The sequence below is a fragment of the Pan troglodytes genome, chromosome 8 (genome assembly GCF_028858775.2).
Source record: "Pan troglodytes isolate AG18354 chromosome 8, NHGRI_mPanTro3-v2.0_pri, whole genome shotgun sequence".
In the NCBI taxonomy this organism is placed as follows: domain Eukaryota; kingdom Metazoa; phylum Chordata; class Mammalia; order Primates; family Hominidae; genus Pan; species Pan troglodytes.
The window spans coordinates 59,867,213-59,887,208 of NC_072406.2; the positions used below are offsets into that span (position 1 = coordinate 59,867,213).

Consider the following 19,996-nt stretch of genomic DNA (forward strand, 5'->3'; position numbering starts at 1 on the left):
TCCAGTGTATTATAGATACTTTAGCTCCAAAAATGATACCTGTACCTAGATGGGCACCAAAAGGGAATGGTTAACAAATATTGCATATACAGGGGTATGGGGCGGCTCCGGGGCTGGGGATGGCGGCGGCCAGGTTTGCAGCGGCTCCAGGATGAGCGGGTGGATCCCGGGAAGCGTGGTGAAATGGGCTGGCTCCCGAGCCAGCCGGGAGGACACTTACTACAGCTGCTCAGAAGCACCACTGGAAGCTCAGATGTAGGTGCCCCAGCCAGAAGCAGAGAGGGGTTCAGAGAAGCTACAGAGAAGCCCCTCCTGATGCCCCAGGGAGCAAGCCAACTCCTTCCAGGCTCCAGGAACACCACAAAGTAATATGAAACCTGTTCATGAGAGGAACCAGGAATGCCTTCCACCAAAGAAACGAGACCTCCCCATGACCAGCTACTCCACTAACCACACACCCTCCAGCGATGCCTCTGAATGGTCCCGAGGGGTTGTGGTGGCCGGGCAGAGCCAGGCAGGAGCCAGAGTCAGCATGGGGGGTGATGGAGCTGTGGCCATCACCGGTCTGACAGTGGACCAGTATGGCATGCTGTATAAGGTGGCTATGCCACCTGCCACCTTCTCACCAACTGGCCTCCCATCTGTGGTGAATATGAGCCCCTTGCCCCCGGAAAAAAAAAATAATATTGCATATGCAGTTGATTAAATGGCATACTCCATGGCTATTAGGAATGATGAAAATGGGCTGGGTGCGGTGGCTCACGCCTGTAATCCCAGCACTTTGGTAGGCCAAGGTGGGCAGATCACCTGAGGTCGGGAGTTTGAGACCAGCCTAATCAACATGGAGCTGTGTTTACTGAGTGGGGCTTTCGCAGGCTGGAGCTAAGAATTTCCAGTATGCGTAACAGCCACAGCCCAAATATCTGACAGTGAGTTGTGTAATTCCCCAGAGCAGGCCTGGGCAGTGTCTGGGTGGGGCCTGGGAGCCACAGGAGACACCCAAAGCCAGGCAGAGCCCGGGGGCGAGGGGGCGGCAGGCAGGTGTGGCGCTGCCCTGGGCGGGCTTGCACCCCCACACCCAAGTGAGCGGCCTGCTCACTCCTCAGCTGCAGGAGCCAGACGTGTGGAGTCCCAGCAGAGGCCAACCTGTGTCTCTTCATCTCCGTGGGAAAGGTGCCCCCGAAGTGAAAGAGATGGCCTGGTGGAAAGCCTGGGTAAGTGGGAGCTGGCAGGAGATTTGGGTTCCTGCATGGTGTTGGGTGCTGGTCACCAGGGAGTCCTGAGAAATGTAAAGTCGCCCTTGGCTGGGAGTGGCTCAGTCTACATTTGGCTGCCTCCTGGGCCAAGCATGGAGGGTGGGAAGGGGCCGAGAAGAAACAGTCCCAGGCCTAGAGTGCCCACGGCAGGGATGGGACCTGGGCCGGGAGACAGGCTGATGAAGAAATCTAGAAATGCAAGGGGGAAGCTGAGGTTTGAGAAGAGTCCAGGGGAGGGACCCTTGCAGGGGTGGGGCCACTCAAAGGAGGGGGTATCATGGTTGAGCCTTGTGTGTAAATGTGTATGGGGTGCACACACGTGTGCATTTGGGGAGAATCAGGCATGCTGCTCCTGGCAGAGGGAACTGTGTGCAGAGGGTCAGAGGGTGGGGAGCTTGGCTTTGAGGGAAGCTGCTCAGCACAGCTCAAGGGTCCTGGTACCAGAGGAGATGGACCTGGGGAAGCAGGCAGGGCCAGGTCCTGAAAGGCCTTGCCTGGCAGGCTGAGGAGTTAGGCTTTACCTTAAGAGAAGTGGGAAGGCACTGAAGGGCTTTGAGCATGAGAGTAACCTGAACCTGCTGTTGGGGACCCATCAATGCCTTCACCTCAGGGATCAATGATGTTCATTTGTCAAGACTGGAGAGGGAAGAGGGGAAGCAGGAGGACCTGGCCTGCTAGAGCCTGGAGGAACCCGGGGCTCAGGGCAGCCCATCCCCAGCATAACTGATGGGTTCTCGGGAGCTTTCCGTCTGTGGTTGAGCCTGAGGCCATCGCTGTGCTAAGGAGTTGAATATCCAGAAGGGGACAGAGGTGACATCTCCCGGCTGCCGGCTCTGCACACCCTTTTCCTTTCCTCCCAGGCAGCCTCAGGATGTCAGGGCTGCACTTTCTGTTTTGCAGATGACAAAATGAAGGCTCAGAGACACTGAGTGACTTGCTAGGGTCCAATGGCCAGCAGGCTCCAGTCAGAGAGCAGTTGGGTCTCTCTGCCCAGCCCCAGGTTCTCTGTGAGCTTTTGTGGGATACCCAGGCTTGTCCAGCTTCAGGGAGTCTCTGGATCATAGATGTCGCAACCCAAGCAAGTGTCCTCAGGGTCAGACATGCTAGGTTCTGGACAGGTGGGACAAAGAGGAAGCCAGGGTGAGGTGGGGCAGCTGTCCTGGCCCCCAGGGAAGCAGCCTTCTTCCAGGACAAGCGGCCATGGAGGCCTGCAGCTTCAACCAGACTGCTGGGAACCTGCCTTTGAGGAGGTGGACATGGCAGGGAGAGCCCAGTGCTGGGTGGTTTCCAAAGTCAGTTGCTGGCCAAGGCAGTCTGGCACTGGGCCTTGCACCCAGTGCAGCAGGACAAAGGGCTGTCCATGTAGGGACCTGCCAAATTGACAGGATCACTGTGACACTCACTGAGTCCCTACTGTGTGGCCGGACCCTTCTCTAAGCACCTCACATTCAATATCTCCCTTGAACCTCACAAGGAGTCTATGAAGTAGACACCAGTATCCTTATCCACAGATGAGGAAACTGAGGCACAAGTAGGCTAGGCAGGTGCCCGAACTCACTAGTGTCAGAGTCTAGGTGAGAATCTGAACAGCCTGACTCCAGGGCCAAAACCATACCCTGGTCGTCCATACCCCATGTGAGAGCTGGCTCGGGGTAGCAAGTTCACAGGTAGACCCCACCTGCAACAGCTGAGCTCCTAGCGACGACCCAGTGTCCTCTAGGCACAAAGCTGGGCCAGGAACGGGCTGGGAGGAGATGAGGGAGCCACTGGAGAGAGATCTGTCTGTAGGCAGGGCCCATCTGCACCTCTCTTTTTGGTGTTGCCTTTTCCTCTGTGTCTCTCATAGAGACAAACCCATCTCCCAGGCCTCTGGGCAGCCACATAGCAGGGGAAGGCCAAGGCGTGGCAGCTCCCCTGTGCCTGTCACAGAACAAGTTATATTAATAGATGTAGTCACATGCTGGTCTGAGTCACCTTTTCAGTGAAAATGTGCCTGTCTGGACTAGCACGGCCCTGGGCAAGACCCTGCAGGAACCTGAGGCTGACCCTTCCTTCTCAGCAGGAGGTCTGGAGCTCCAGGACTCCACACTGATAGCCAGGGCTCCGATTCCCAGAACACTTATTTTCTAAAACCTTAGAGTGGGAAGTGAGACAGAGGCTTCTCAATGCAGCAAAATCAGAACCAGCCCGGGAGCTGCTTACAAATGCTGCACCTGAGACCTACCGCACCCCTGCGGGACTGCATGCTCCTCAGGGATGCGGTTACACAGCCTGGCCACTGGCTGGTGCACCACAGCCCCCGAGTGCTGGGGCAGAGAGAAGCCGGCAGGCACTGAGAGCCGAGATGCCTCCCACATTCCCAGACGACCTGTGTTCCTGTGTGTGAAGCTTCCTTCAGTGGAACGTTCCAGGAACACTCATTGCCTGGGAAAGGTGGAGTCATCAGTAGGGCAGGGGAGGTAGATAGAGCTCAGCTTCTGAGTCAGGCTGGGGAGTCCCAACAGCATCGCTTACTAGCTGTGTAAGGGAGTCCAGCTCCCTTTCTGTAAAGTGAGGCATCAGTACTCACCTAGCACAACTGTTGAGGAAGCCATGACATAAGCATTGCTTCTAAAGCACCTGGCCCAGGTCTGGCACACACAAGGGGCTTGAAGTGCTAACAGGAGTAATAGCAGAGCATTATTCCACAAGCAAGGGATATGGTGTGTGTGGACACCGATGAGCAATATCTGGGACCACACTGGCTCTCTCTGGATGGAATTTCCATAGGAATTATTTCTAACAATTTCTGCTGTGAAACATGGTGCTAAGAAATGACTCACAAAGATCTGTCACCAGACATTTGAAATTAAAGCAAAGAGTTCAGAAAGATGCCTTACCTCTTACTCAAAGGAAAGATACTTACAGATATACCATCCATGGGAATCTCTGTATTTTCACAATCTAACCCAGGGCTTGGATGGATGGATGGATGGATGGATGGATGGATGGATGGGCGGGTGCATAGATGGATGGGTGGGTGGATGGATGGATGGATGTGGTAGTCAAATGGGTAAGTGCGTAGGTGGGAAAGTAGATGGGCAGATGATGGAGGTGATGGAAGGAATAAGTGAACAGGTAAATGGAAGACAAGACTGGATGGGACTAAACTCTTTTTCATCCTGGAGGATCTCTGAGTCTCCCTCTAATTCAATACCTATCTCCAACATCCCTCCATTCTCTACCATTCCTCCACCCAAAATATACTTATGTCCGTGTTAATCATCTGAGAAATTCTGCAGGGCACAAGTTTAAAGAGCCCTCAAGCAAGCCCTGAACTGGAGGCTTGGAAATCAAGGGCTCAGGCACTTGGTTATCTGGTTTATTTCACAATCTGCAGAGCATCGTGCGGGTTTTTCTAAACCTGACGCTCTGAGCCCCATGGGCCTGTGGACTTGCAAACACCCTGAACTATCAATATGCTCAGCTGGGCCCCTGCCCTCTAAGTTCCTGTAAGTCCCAACTCCCCAGGAAGAGGGCAGACTGAGCTCAAACCATTCCTCAGAAAGGCAGAACCATGCTCAGCCTTCCAACCTCATCTGCACACTCTGAAGGTGGTGCATGCAGCTCCAGGAAGCCTTTGCTTAAGTGTTCTTTCCCCTCCTAACTTTGGGTGAGTTTGTCCCTTCCTGCTGCTGGTGGGTGATGCTGGAAGGAGCTGGGTGTGGCTAGGGCTGCTGTCTGCAGTCAGATGGCACAGACAGGGACAGGAAAGGTTTTGTGGCTTCTCCCCACAAGCTCTGGCTCTGGCTACTCCACCCTGTTGGCCAAGGGGCTGAAGGGTGGAGCACTGGCCTGCAAGGGCTGAGCAGATCTCCGTGCCCAGGGAAGGGGCTCACCCTGTCAGGGCGGGCTACAAGATGGGCTGGGAGCCTGCTCTGCCCTCCCTGTCCCTGCCTGCTTTGAGCAGGCCTGGTTCTCTTGCAGATTGAACAGGAGGGTGTCACAGTGAAGAGCAGCTCCCACTTCAACCCAGACCCTGATGCAGAGACCCTCTACAAAGCCATGAAGGGGATCGGTGAGTGGGTGTTGGCAGCCTTGCCACCTCTGCTCAAGACTCCTCCGCTCACAGCCCTGGAAAGCGGGTGCCAGGGGACATCTGGGGAGCTGGGGTGTCCCATGATACTCTGAAACTGACTCCACTACCCAGAGAATCACACAGTCCTCTGTTTCTGCAGTGAGGTCAGCACCCACCCTGCAAGACTGGACAGGAGGGTGCTGCTCTTCCCTGGGTAATGGGGGTGGGGAGGTGAGCTGTGTGTCTCTGTGAGTGACTTCCCATCAGTCTCAGCTTTCTCACTTGTAAAGTGGCCCCAAGAATTCTTGGCCTCGTGTGTCACATGAAGTGTGAAGGGGGTGGTGCTTTATGATGCCAGGCACAGAGCTGCTGGGGCTGTGAGGTGTTGGGAGTTTGTGGGGCTGATTCGAGGCCCCCTTGCCCCATATCGATGGCCATGGAGCCGGCTCTCTTCCCATCTCCTGCACGTGCCCAGTGCTGCCCTCAGCTCTACCGTGAGTGGGCGAGGGCTGGCCTGAGGCCAGATTTAAACAGCTTGCCCAGAAAGCCCTCCTGACCTGAGAGCAGAGCATGTACCCTGACCTCACCCCAGGTGGGACTGACCCGTTAGCCGGCTCTGCCTGAGGATCAGGGGCATTAATGAGAACTGCCGCTCCTGACAAGCCCAGAAAACGTTCTCATGCCCTCTGCTTTCTGTGAAGCAGAAAGTTATCTCCACTTCCCAAATGAGAAAACGGAGGCCCAGGGAAATGAGGCTGGCTGCCCAATGCCACGCAGTTGCTGGGCCAGGCCTCGGATTCAGGGGTTGGACTCTTAGTCTTGACCTTCCCCTACTGCGACCAACACAAAGGAGGGCAGGGCCAGAGATCTCACTCGGCCAAGCTCCAAAGGCCCAGGCTGATGTCCAGAGCCACCCAGACCTCAGATTCCATCTTGTGAGGCTGGCCTTGGGCACGCCCCAATATTGTGGGGGTGTGGGGTGGGAAATGGGGAGGCAGATTTCCTAAGGGTCTTGTTTACACCACGAAAATGGTCCGGGGGTTTGGAACTATCCAGGTGTCGGGTCCCAACTGCTCAGCCACCAAGCAGCTGCCTTCGCCTTCCCCTCCTCCGCCCTCACCAGTGTGTCACCCTGGGGGCAGCAGGGTCACTTGTGCTGTATCCCTGCAGGGACCAACGAGCAGGCTATCATCGATGTGCTCACCAAGAGAAGCAACACGCAGCGGCAGCAGATCGCCAAGTCCTTCAAGGCTCAGTTCGGCAAGGCAAGGGGAAGGCTGGTGGGGGTGGGGATAGGTGAGCCTTGGGGTTGGGGGTACAGCCTGGGAGGCAGCTCCATTCTGGACTACTTTCCCCTAGAGCCAGCCCACTGGCAGCATGGGCACATGGAACCTGTTTGCACGAAAACAATTGTTCTTTATTGAAATTCAAATGTAACTGGCTGCCCTGTGTTTTATCTGGCAGATCTACTTTTAGGTGTCAGAGCCCCGGCCGGGGGCTGGCCTTCCCTGCTTCCTTTCCTGCCTCCTCTCTCACAGCATTCCTTCTCATGCACCCAAAAGGCCCCACTGGAGGTCTGTCTCCCTGCCCCCAGGCTATCTCGCCCTGCCCTCTGAGCCCAGACCACCTTCTCTTTTCCATGCCCCAGGCATGCAGGCCTGGCTTTGCTCTGTTCTGGGGCGTGGGCACGCTTTCCTCAGTCGAGCTGCTTGCACCCACACCTCATCCCTTCTGCCACCTGGGAATTCTAAGAGCCTGGAGTAAGCATGCCAGGCCCTTTGTTTCTCCTCCCACCTGCACTCCACCCCTAGGACAAAGCCTGACATTTGGGGGTACACAGTAAACACAGGATTAAATATGTGCACAGCCATGGTTGCCTCAAGCCTCTAGTGACTCATATCATTAGTTTGGAGATGTAACGAAGGAAGATCAGCTCAAATATTCTCTTGGAGAACCCAGTATGCATTTTTACAGTTTCTCTCTCTTAGTCCTCACAGTGATACATTCTTTGTATTCAAACATTTGGGGAAACTGGCACTCAGAGAGGTTTTAAGTTGCCCAAGGTCCCAGAGCCTGTAATCAACAAGGTGGGGATTAAAATTCAGGTCTGACAAAGCCCTTGATCTCTCTGCTGCTCTGTAGATCAGCTGATGTAGCCTGGTGGCTCCTCGTAGCAACATGTGACCTTAGAAGGAGGCACATGTGAGACGAAGTCTTTAATTCAGGCATGCATTCATTCATTGAGTGCCAAGTGACAGGTATTTTATGGTGATGCCATACTCAGAGCTTGCAGTCTAGCTAGCAATACCAATTTCATTTTACTGAGAGCTTATGATGTGCCCAGCACTGCACTGAATGCTGAATTGAGTCACACACCACCCCCTAAGCAACGGGATGAAGCAGGAGCACGTTTCTCTCCGTGTAACCGGTAAAGATACTGATGCTAAGAGAAGCTAAGGAGCTGGCCCAAGAAACCCAGCCAGCACGTGGCAAGGCCCACGCAGAATCCAGCCCAAGCCCCTGGACCCAGCCACCACTCCGCTGCCTGCACTCAGGTGGGCCTGGCTTATGACAAATATCACCTTTCCCTGTTCCCGCATTAGGACCTCACTGAGACCTTGAAGTCGGAGCTCAGTGGCAAGTTTGAGAGGCTCATTGTGGCCCTTATGTACCCGCCATACAGATACGAAGCCAAGGAGCTGCATGACGCCATGAAGGTAACCAGGCAGACAGGGCAGGGGAGTGGCAGGGGTGCTCACATGACTGGGTAGGGGCAATGCGGGGACCGGGAACCTACAGCCCAGAGCTCCCCTTGAGCCACTGTTTGGAATGGCCATATGGGCCATAGCTGGGCCCAGTGAGCAGGCAGCCTGCTGCTCAGACTGCACCCAACACCTGGAGTCACTGGTGCCTGATTGACACGTTGAGTGGCCGTGATGAAGCCAAAATCAGTACTTCTCAGAACCTCACGAGCTCAGGTGTACAGTGGTATTGGAAACCCACCTCTACAGTCCCAGGCACAGCCCCTTGGGTTTCCCTCTACCTCTCACTACTCTTTGCTTTTGCAGATTAATAAGGATGGGGACCCAGTAACTATAGTCATTTTGTTTGGAAAGACACTTGCTGCATGGGCACTGCCAGGCATTTTACACCCACGCTCCCTAATCTACCTTTGGCGCAGGGGAGGCTTCTTATTCCTGTTTATGGATCGGGATGCTTCGGCTCCAGGACATGGAGCAGCCTGTCTGAGACCACCCAGCTAAGGAGGGAGAGCTGAGAAAGGGCTTCCCCGTCACAGCACTTGCCCTCAATGTTCATCACTGAAGACAAGCATGTGATTTTCTCATCACATCCTCCCACTTCAAGTGGGGCAGGGCAGTGAGGTCCTTCCTGAGGCTCAGGCATCTTGAGAAAAGAAGGTGTGGACAGAGCAGAAGGTCATGGCAGAGCACTCCAGCAGGCAGAGGTTTCTGTCCACAGGGCTTAGGAACCAAGGAGGGTGTCATCATTGAGATCCTGGCCTCTCGGACCAAGAACCAGCTGCGGGAGATAATGAAGGCGTATGAGGAAGGTAAGGGGTGGCACAGATGGAGGGGCTCAGGAGTGGCCACAAGCTTTGGCAGCCTGGCAGGGAACAAGGATCAAGAATTAACCTGAGCCACACTAGAAAGGACACTTTGGGGACTTTTTTACCCACAGGTGCTGAGCACCTACCGTATGCCAAGATCTGTGCCTGATGGTGACACTGAACATGACTCAGACTTGATCTGTAAGCTCACCAGCTCCTCTTACAGGGGAGAGAGGCCTGTGACCAACTAAAATCTCTGCCCTTGAGGACTGTGGTAGTAGGGAGTGTGGACCCCAGGCTAGCAGAGGCCAGTCAGTCCTCCACATCATGTACCTAGTGGGGAGTTTTCCTGGAGGCTTTGGCTTTGCCAAGCCTTGAGATGAAATGGAGCTTGGTTGGCAGCCCCTAGCCTGGCTCTCTGACCTGGTCCATCTTGTGCTTTGAGCTTGGTTGGGTACGCATGTCGCTTCTAGTTGTGAACCACCACCCAGGCGACAGCCACTTGGACACCCGGGCATTGCATCCATGCCCTGTGCCAAGGACTTTTTTCCTAGAAGGCTTTAATAAGGAGAAGTATGGGGAATAGGGCTGGAAAGAGGAAAGCAGGCCCCGGGTAGGCTGTGGGCCTCTGCTTGTGTCTCATGGTCCTGTTTCCCTGCAGACTATGGGTCCAGCCTGGAGGAGGACATCCAAGCAGACACAAGTGGCTACCTGGAGAGGATCCTGGTGTGCCTCCTGCAGGTGTCACAGCCTAGGCTCTTGGGAGTGCCTTGGTTTGGGAGTCCCAACAGCTCCACCCCAGGGAGCAGCCCTTGAATAGCACCACAAGAGTCAGGGTAGGGGCATGGGATAGCCCAGCAGCCAGGGCTCATTGGGTGTGTCTCAGCATGGTTAGAGGGTCCCAACTGCAGAGCCCCCACACCTGTCCTTACTCAGCCATGTAAGAGCATCCTGGAAGCGGGAGGAGAGCAGGTCCTTCGTGCAGGCCTCATGCCAGGCACTTTGCTTACCTTAGCTCACTGAATCCCCCAAGCCTTATGAGGCAGTCCTTACCACCCCCACTGTACAAATGAGGAAACCAAGGGCTGAAGAGAATAACTGGCTTGTCGAAGTTTCCACAGCCAAAGAGCAGCAGAGCCATGCCTACCCTCCAAGCCCAGGATCCCCCCTCTGCCCTTAATGCTCTGGTCAGCTGGCCTGCCTTACAGAGCCACCTCCTCTGTTCCTAGGGCAGCAGGGATGATGTGAGCAGCTTTGTGGACCCGGGACTGGCCCTCCAAGATGCACATGTGAGGCTGCGCCCAGCCGGCCATGTGGCCCCACCCCCGCCATCTGGACTCCGGCTCCTCTGCCCACGGGGGCTTTCTCTGACACTAGGCTGGGACCCACCCAGCTCAGCTTCCTATACGCCTTTGTCCTGTGGTGTCTGGGGAGGAGAATGAGGGTGTTGGGAGACTCGGGAGGAAGGAGTGTGACTTGGGGGTGGGGGAGCACTAAAGCTCTGTCCTGGCAGGAACAGCCCATGAACCTGGGGGCGCTAGGCCCCAGTGCTGGACACAGGTGTCCGGGTCTCTGTAGGTCTGCCTGCTGGCAGAGGGAAGTCTGGGGACCAGGCAGTTCCTAGAGCAGCTTGTGGCCCAGGATAGAGAAAATATTCTAAGCCAGAGCTGCTAGAGAAAGGGGAGCTCCCTGTCAGAGACGACCAAGCAGGGGAGCATGCTGGCCTGGCAGAGTGGACAGGGCCGGGCCATGGCCACAGCTCTGGGACTCTGGGGCTCAGTCCCTCACCTCCCTGGTCTCCCTCACTGGCTTATTGTGGGTGTCCCAATGCTAGGATCTGTATGCGGCAGGCGAGAAGATTCGTGGGACTGATGAGATGAAATTCATCACCATCCTGTGCACGCGCAGTGCCACTCACCTGCTGAGAGGTACCAGGGAGGGAGGGGCTGGGGTCGGGGCCACAGTGGGTGTCCTGGCCATGAGCCTCTCCCTCGTGCTTCTGCCTTGTCAAGTCTAGAGTTAAGGAGAGAGCCAGGGAGCCCAGGACTGTTTCCCCAGCCACCAGTGGGAGGTCAGGGCGGCAAATTGATGTGCGATCTCTGATCTGAGACACTGAGGGGCATCACGAGGAGGTCTGACCATCCCCTGAGCAGAGCCCTCTCCACAGTGTTTGAAGAGTATGAGAAAATTGCCAACAAGAGCATTGAGGACAGCATCAAGAGTGAGACCCATGGCTCGCTGGAGGAGGCCATGCTCACTGTGGGTAAGAGCTCAGACTTGCACGTTTTTCAGGCCACAGGGCTCACCGTGGGGCAGCACCAAAGAACAAAGGGCCTAGGGATGCGACCACAAGAGAAAGAATCCCTGTGTCACCTTCACGGGATGTCCCCCCGACTCACACTCTGCCTGTCTCCCTCACCCAGGGACTGCTCCACCTCTAGAGTCCCAGTGTGTGCTGCCAAGGATTGTTCTCTGTGCTGCCCACGTGGTGCCCAGTGCTGTGTGGGTATGTCTGCATGAGTGTGTGTGTGCATGAGAGTGTGTGTGCCTGAGGGTGTGTGTGCATGACTGTGGGTGGAATGTGAGTGTGTGTGTGTGAGACAGACAGTGTGTGTGTGTGCGCACACAAATGCATACGCCAGTGATTATGCCAGCCCCAACCCTGTGTGTACTCATGGCAGCCATGCAGGGAGCACTCTGGCTGTGGTTGTGAAGCCCTGGCCAGCACAAAGTCATCTTTCTGGACATGAACCAGGGGCCTGGCCCCTGCCTTCATTGCCAGTTGAAGAAACAGTGATGTGTGGCTTGAGTCCAAACTGAGTGACGGATGGTCTGATGCTGAGAAACACTGGGGATCTTCCCCACAGCAGGAAGTCAGGGCCACTCAGGAGGACCCACTCCAGAGCTCTCATGGGTTCCAGGGCTGAGATCACAATGGGAAGAGTCACTGCAGAGTAGAGAGCTGAGGCCCAGGGCAGAGGGACGTCTCTTCTCCCACTTACACACAGAGCCCAGGTCCGGACTCCTGGCCTGCAGCTCTCACCTCCACACCAGGCTGCCTCCGTGCAAAGCCCAGCAGCCAGCAGGCTCCCTGCTGTTTCCTAGCCTCTCTGGGTGGACAGGGCCATCTGAGACACCCCAGCTGGCCTTGGATGCTGTGATACAATCCGGTCTATGTCAGGGCATCTAATCACACCCCTGCTCCAATCTCAGCTTCCACCCCTGGATCTGGCCTGAACCCACCAAGAATGAAGTCTGCCAGCAGGGAATAGTGAAGCCATGCAGTGCTCCGTCATGCTGGGCCTTCCTATTCACTTCACCTTGAAGCCTCGCATCAGTCTCACTTCCCAGATGAGTCAGGGAGGTTGAGTAATGAAGCCATACTGCACCATCAAGGCAGGAAGTGAACACATGCCTACCTCACTCAAAGCCCATGCTCCTTCTGCAGCCCTAAGTGAAAATGCCAACCTTCCCCACCCAAATGCCAAGTCTCTGAGCAGTACCCATGGGAGCAAGCATGGGCCCAGTCTCTGGACCAGACGCCCCCAGGTGCCTTAGTCCTGTGGGGCCAAACTCCACTTGTCACATGGGAATTCAAAATGCAGGGTTCCTGCTGATAAGTGTGAGAGAGAGGGCACTCTGAGGCCAGCAGCCACCATCCCATGGCGCTTCTGTGGAGCTGAGAGGCTGGATTTTTGGTGGAGGTGTCTCTGGGTTGAGAGCCCAGGGCCTGTCCTGAGTCTGAGCTGCCCTTGGATGGGCTTGAGCTGGTGTCTTCAGACGAGCCCCACAGTCTGGTGCATTTCACATCTTACCCTTTTGCCTGCCTGCTTGGGCCTTTGGAGCTGTGCCCAGTGCCCCGGGCTACCTTCCCTGTCCCACGCCACCTGACACAAAGCCTCTCACATTGGGAAAGGCAGGGAACAAAGAAATATGCCAAGCCTTGCACAACACTGACTCTTAAGACCTAAGGCAAGACATAAAGTTGTAGGTAGTGCCACCTACCAGCTCCAGACATTAACACAGCTTTCTTGTTTGCCAGTGAAATGCACCCAAAACCTCCACAGCTACTTTGCAGAGAGACTCTACTATGCCATGAAGGTAACTGTCCTGTCTTCTTCTTCCTGACGCTCACCCTACATAGCACCAAGTGCAAAGCCAAGGAGCTCAAAGCCACCACGATCCTCCACACGGGGGAGTTATCTTACCCAAACCTGTTGTGGATCAGAAAGGTTTTAGTTCTCGGAGGTGAAATTGAGTCTGGGAAAGGGACGCTGCATCTCCAGAGGTGAATAATTCCCTGAAACTAAAACCATTGCCCATTTTCTCTGATTGATGGTTGCTGATATCCCCTGAAGTTAGTTCCACACCCGAAACCCAAGCCCTCTGGCCACTTCTGCCCAGGAAATGAGAGAGGGCATGCGATTCCCTTGGCCATGTGGCCCCAGCTGACATGAGACTGGTCAGGGATGAAGGTGAGCAGGAAGGCCCTGCCTGTGAAATTCCTGGCTGAGCTGACTGCTGCCATTGCTCTAGTAGGAAGTCTTGTTCCTGGAGCAGTGAGTATTTTGTGTCTAGAATCTGATATGGCAAACCAAACATACTGCAGTTTGGAGCACTTGGCGTCATAAAGGAAGAGTTCTGGGCAGTGGGTGAGAAGGAATTAAGGGAATGGACACCCTAAGCCACCAAAACTTCCCTCCTAATGCTTCCCTGGCTGAAGCACAGGCTCCTTCCCACATCTCCCTCCCTCTAAAAGCCCCAGAACCCAACCACACAGATCCGTCCATCACTCAGAGACGGACAGGAAAGGTGAGGCAGGATTGTTGATGGCTGCTGTCTTGCCCAGGGAGCAGGGACGCGTGATGGGACCCTGATAAGAAACATCGTTTCAAGGAGCGAGATTGACTTAAATCTTATCAAGTGTCACTTCAAGAAGATGTATGGCAAGACCCTCAGCAGCATGATCATGGTAAGCAGGCATTCCCAATGCGGAGGCCAGCCTGAAACCTAGACATTCAGGGAAACCTGGAGGCTGTGGCCAACACTACGTGAGCCCTCCCTTCCCAGTGGGCACCATGTGCTTGCATTCATGACCATGTGGTGTGTGCAGGGAACAGCAGAGGTCAGTGTGGCTGGATCCCAAGGGGAATGGGGGGCAGAGGGGAGATGCAGAGACCAGGGCACAGAGGCTCCCCTGTGTCCCACTCAGAAAGTTGGTTTCACATTTAAGTTATGGTTGCTCCTTGGAAAAGACACCAAATCCTTGCAGAAGAAGCCACCTCTGAATAGTCAATGAGATGAACTAGTCCAGTAGGAATCGGGCCCACCGCTCAAATCCAGATTTAAGTAGTCCTGGTGGCCAACTTCTAAGGAGATAAGTCAGATGAGTGCCAATAGACTATCTAACCAGATTCCAATTAGCAAAAGTTCTGGAGCCTTCAAAACACAGACTGATTATCACGCTGCGATAATTGGGAGAAACAGCTCTTCTGGGGGTGTCTGCAAATTGAGGTCTTCATGATTTCATTAGCAGAAGTCACATTAGGACAAATGTATCCCCAAGTTTTCTTTGGCTACTAAGTCAAGTCTCTAGCTCTTCTGCAAATGTCGTTGTTAAGTGCACTTTTCAAGAAACACATAGCTGACAATAGGTGGAAAAGACATTTCTGTTTCCAGATGTTTCAAGATGGCAACATCTTGAAACAGGTGGGCAGGAGCAAGAGAGGATTGGAATTATTCTTGGTTTCACTTGAGGCTCCCCAGCCAATCTTGCCGGGAGACAGGAGGGCAAGGCACACACCAGCCTGGACTGTGCTGTCACCTGCAGACAGTCTGAGCTGATTGTCATTAACCCTTTTAACCACACATGGTAACTTACGGCATCAGAGAGATTTCTACAGATACATGAAGCCACCCTCTTCAAATTTTATCTAATGTTGTTACTTAAGAAAATTGAGTTAGAATCATGAATACATTGACCAAACATTTTCTTTTTAGTGTAGACCACAGATGTCATTAAAGCAAAAATGGTTTTCAACACTAATATGAGTTAAAAACTCCTGCATTGAAATTAAGAGGCAAATGTATAAACACTCCAAGTATAAGTCATGTATTTGAAAAAGTAAACAAAATTAATGCTTTTCTTTCTAAAAACTATTACAAAAATTGTCTTCAGAATAATAAAAATCACCAGGCGTAGTGGCCCACACCTGTAATCCCAGTGCTTTGGGAGGCCAACGCAGGAGGATCGCTTGAGCCCAGGAGTCCAAGGCTGCCGTGAGCTAGGACTGCATCACTGCACTCCAGCCTGGGTGACAGAGTGAGACCGTGTCTAGAAAGGAAAAAGTTAAAAAAAATTTCATTATAGTTTGAAACCCGTAATGAGATTTCAGGCTCAAAACAGGCAAATTTTACTAAATGGTGAAAAGTAGACAATAACCATGAGACCTAAACTGGTCCAGAGTGTGGAAAGTGGGTCTAGCCCCAGTCTACCCCTTACTCACCATGCCGTTGTGAATGAATTCACTCCCCTCTCTTGGCCCCGCTGTCCTCAACTGCATGAAGAAGAATCTGGGTGATCTGACCTGGCCCATTTCCCAGCTCTGTATGCAGACCCTGGACTAGCCAGTCCCATCAGGACCTACCAGTATCTAAGAAACAGGGCTCCTCAGTCATCGGACCACAAGGTCAGTCTCATCAGAAGACAAACACTGTGGACCCGATGTGAGCCAGATGCAGGGCAGACCAGCTCGCCTTCCTCCTGCTGTACCCTCACCACGTCTCAGCAAGATGCACAGCAGCACAGCATCAATCTCATTTCATAGATGAGTCCCACAGAGGTGAAGGGGCTTGCCTCGGCCACACCGTCAGGGTGTGATGGTCCAGGCTCCCTCCACCCCCGGCCCTGCCCCCAGGTGTGTGCTGATGCCTCACTCTCAGCCTTGATTCCCAAGCTGCCACAGCAGGTGTTGAATAATGATGCATCGTGTTGTGTAAATGAATGGCTGGGCACCCTGGCTCCCGAATAGAAGAACCCTGGGACAGCTGACCCCTTTCTTGTTTAGGAGTGGAACTGTCTCTGATTCATTTTCCACATCAATCCTGCATGTAGTTGGTAAGAGAATCGAAAGGAAATGTAAAGGAATAGCCTGAAATTAAAAATAAGGAAAGAGGGGTGACGGCACAACCCCTGCGGCTAGGAACCCTGGAGGGCCGGGCCAGGTGCAGGCCAGGGGCACAACTCTTGGTCATAATAACACAGCCGCCACTGCCGAGCCAGGCACAAACAAACCCCTTCTCACGCTTATGCGCCTCCTGCCCACAGGAAGACACCAGCGGCGACTACAAGAACGCCCTGCTGAGCCTGGTGGGCAGCGACCCCTGAGGCACAGAAGAACAAGAGCAAAGACCATGAAGCCAGAGTCTCCAGGACTCCTCAGTCAACCTCAGCCATGGACGCAGGTTGGGTGTGAGGGGGGTCCCAGCCTTTCAGTCTTCTATTTCCCTATTTCCAGTGCTTTCCAGCTGGGTTTCTGACCCAGAGGGTGGAACCGGCCTGGGCTCCTCTTCCCAACTTCCTCCAGGTCATTTCCCAGTGTGAGCACAATGCCAACCTTAGTGTTTCTCCAGCCAGACAGATGCCTCAGCATGAAGGGCTTGGGGACTTGTGAGTCATTCCTTCCTCCCTGCAGGAGCTTCCCAAACTGGTCACAGAGTCTCCTGGGCACAGGTTATAGAGACCCCAGCCCCATTCCCATCTACTGAAACAGGGTCTCCACAAGAGGGGCCAGGGAATATGGGTTTTTAACAAGCGTCTTACGAAACACTTCTCTATCATGCAGCCAGAGAGCTGGCTGGGAGCCCTTTTGTTTTAGAACACACATCCTTCAGCAGCTGAGAAACGAACATGAATCCATCCCAACCAAGATGCCATTAACATTCATCTAAAAATATTAGGCTCTAAATGGACGAAAAATTCTCTCGCCATCTTAATAACAAAATAAACTACAAATTCCTGACCCAAGGACACTGTGTTATAAGAGGCGTGGGCTCCCCTGGTGGCTGACCAGGTCAGCTGCCCTGGCCTTGCACCCCTCTGCATGCAGCACAGAAGGGTGTGACCATGCCCTCAGCACCACTCTTGTCCCCACTGAACGGCAACTGAGACTGGGTACCTGGAGATTCTGAAGTGCCTTTGCTATGATTTTCAAAATAATAAAGATTTGTATTCAACTCAAAGTATCTTTGGATGTTTAGCAGGGACCAGTGTAGGACCAATTTAATTTGTCAGAAACAGAGCTTTGGGGAGCCATGAAGCCTGAGCGCCTCGTGGGCATCTCCCAGTGGGAACACTGGATGGGCTGTACCTGAGCACCTCGTGGGCATCTCCCAGTGGGAACACTGGATGGGCTGCACCCACCGCTGCCCTGGGGACAACTCTTGCAAATGAGGGTAGATTCTATTCACCTTCTGATGTGTAGGCTACATCCTCGTATCTCAGGGTTAGAGGGATTTAAAGTCAGCTGGTCCTGTTCCAACCTGTGGCCTGACTACCCCCTTGGCATCCACCCAGGGGTGGTCCTTGGTGTGCTTGGGGTGCACTTGGGTACTCAGGGTGTACTGGCGGTACTCAGGGTGCAGTTGAGTACTCCGGGTGCACTTGGCTGCCTCCAAAGATGGGACTCACTGCGTCCTTTGACAGCCCAATCTTTTTCCAATGGATGTGACCAGCAAAGTTCTTGCTTTACCTGAACCAAAATCAGCCGCATCAAGCCCACACCTCTGCCATCTAGGGCCACAACACTTATTCCCTCCCAGTAACAACATTTTGGATATCTGAAGAAGGCCCACAAATTCTGCGATGACCTCTGTCAAAGCCCAGTGTCCCCAGTCCCTTCAGTGGTCCCTCCTGGAGCCTGTTTGGGGCCATCACCCCTGAACATGCTCCAGTTTGCAAACTTCCCCTCAAGTGGCCCTGAGGGGTAAGCGTGTGCCCAGGAACCAGCCTGATCAGGGAGATGGGAATAGCGTGGGCTCTGAATTCACTTGGATGGGAGGCAGATTCTGGCTCTGCCCTGCACCAGCTCCATGACTTTGACTGTGTTAGGCTATTCGATGCCATAAAGCAATACCTGAGTCTGGGTAATTTATTTAAAAAGGGGGTTTAATTAGCTCACAGTCCTGCAGGCTATATAGGAAGCATGGTGCCGGCATCTGCTCAGCTTCTGGGAAGGCCTCTGGAGGGACCTTACAGTCATGGCAGAAGGTGAAGGCGGAGCCAACATCACGTAGCGAGAGTGGGAGCAAGAGAGGTGGGGGGAGGTGCCACACACTTTTAAGCAGCCAGATCCTGTCAGAGCTCAAGATGGTGAGGACAGCATCAGGCCATGAGGGATCCGCCCCCTGACCTAAACACCTCCCACCAGGCCCCACCTCCAACACTGGGGATCACATTTCAACATGAAATTTGGAGGGGATATCCAAACTATATCAGTGACTGAGTCACTCACTCTCTCTCTGAGCCTCAGTTTCCTCACATTTCTATACAGGGTGGGCTCCCAGTTACAACTGCTGCCTTTCGAACCACCCCAGAGCCAGTAGCATAAAATCCTCATGTATAATGTTCACAGATTCTGTGGGTCAGCAGTTCTGGAGGGCACAGCAAGGTGTTTGTCTCTGACCCAACAAGTAAGGGGACTCAGTCTCAGTTGGGAAGACCTGAAGGTTGAGTGACTCTAGGGCAGAGGGTTGCAACCATCTGGATGCCTCTTCACTCACATGTTGGGCCCCTGGTGAGATGGCTGGAAGGCCAGGCTCAACTGGGACTGTCCCCTGCGCTCCTACATGTAGCTTCTCCAGCATGGTGGCCTCAGGGTAGCAAGTGGTAGGGCTCCACCATCTCCCAGTGGACAAGAAGGACAGCACATTGCCTTCTGTGAGTTAGCGTCAGGAGTCACATGGCATCACTTCCCCGGTGCCCTATCAGTTGAAGACACCACAAGCCACCCTAGCTTCAAGGAAAGGGGACACAGACCCAATCTGTCAATGAGAAGAGTGTCAACGAATCTGGGGACTGTTTTTAAATCCACCACAAGTGGTGCTCAGAATATTTAACAACTGGTGCGGCACAACCCACTCACCTGAATGGCTGCTGTCTGCAGGGGTGGAGCAGAGCTCGAGTAGCGGCCCCTGCAGGGCCAGGCCTCAACCCTTAGTGCTGGATGGCGGGGTGTCTGTGGGGCCCCAGGGGAGGCTCCTGGGTGTTGGGGGTGCAGCAGGTATTCACCAACATGTCTTAGTCTTTTCAGACTGACATACAAAATACCATAAATAGGTGGCTTAAATAACAGACACTTATTTTGCACAGTTCTGGAGGCTGGGAAGTCTAAGATCAATTCAGTTCCTGGGGAGGGCCTCTTCCTGGCTTGCGGACGGCTGCCTTTTTGACACGTCCTCCCATGACCTTTCCTCTGTGCTTACACGTGGTCACGGGGGGAAGAGCTCTCTCTCTCTCCTGCTCTTTTCATAAGATCACTATACCATCATGAGGGCCCCGCCCTCATAACCTCATCTAACCCTAATTAGCTTCCAAAGGCTCATCTCCAAACACCAGCAAACTGGGGGTAAGGGCTTCAACAATACACAATCAGACTATAACACAGCAAGGCAGGGGCCCTTCGGGAGTTTAACACCTTTTAGTAGTTGTATCAGTGTGCGTCTCTTGGATCCCAGCCCTGGGTGAGAATTCTTATTCCTTTTCTTTCAGTTCAAGTCCTGCTCTGTGTGCAGACTTGCTTTCAGTTCTGAGCCATTGCCTAGCTGCTTTCTGCCAAAGCTCTTTAGAAAGGACTTAGAGGGGCCAGGCGTGGTGGCTCAGTCTGTAATCCCAGCACTTTGGGAGAACGAGGCGGGCAGATCACGAGGTCAGGAGATCGAGGCCATCCTGGCTAACATGGTGAAACCCCGTCTCTACTAAAAAATACAAAAAAAATCAGCTGGGCATGGTGGCGGGCCTCTGTAGTCCCAGCTTACTCGGGAGGCTGAGGCAGGAGAATGGCGTGAACCCGAGACACAGAGATTGCAGTGAGCATAGATAGTGCCACTGCACTCCAG

The 19,996-nt window shown here is 53.8% G+C and overlaps 1 protein-coding gene across 1 annotated transcript; it reads left to right on the forward strand.

The window, feature by feature from the left end:
• Positions 1-1,117: 1,117 nt before the first annotated feature.
• ANXA8L1 (annexin A8-like 1) lies at positions 1,118-17,122 on the forward strand. Its single transcript, NM_001098542.1, is given in 12 exon segments — positions 1,118-1,214; positions 5,223-5,313; positions 6,484-6,578; positions 7,917-8,030; positions 8,794-8,884; positions 9,543-9,622; positions 10,111-10,170; positions 10,716-10,809; positions 11,049-11,144; positions 12,924-12,982; positions 13,731-13,853; positions 16,209-17,122. Coding segments are annotated over 12 exon segments (984 nt in total). The 5' UTR covers positions 1,118-1,193; the 3' UTR covers positions 16,269-17,122.
• The last annotated feature ends 2,874 nt before the right edge of the window (positions 17,123-19,996 follow it).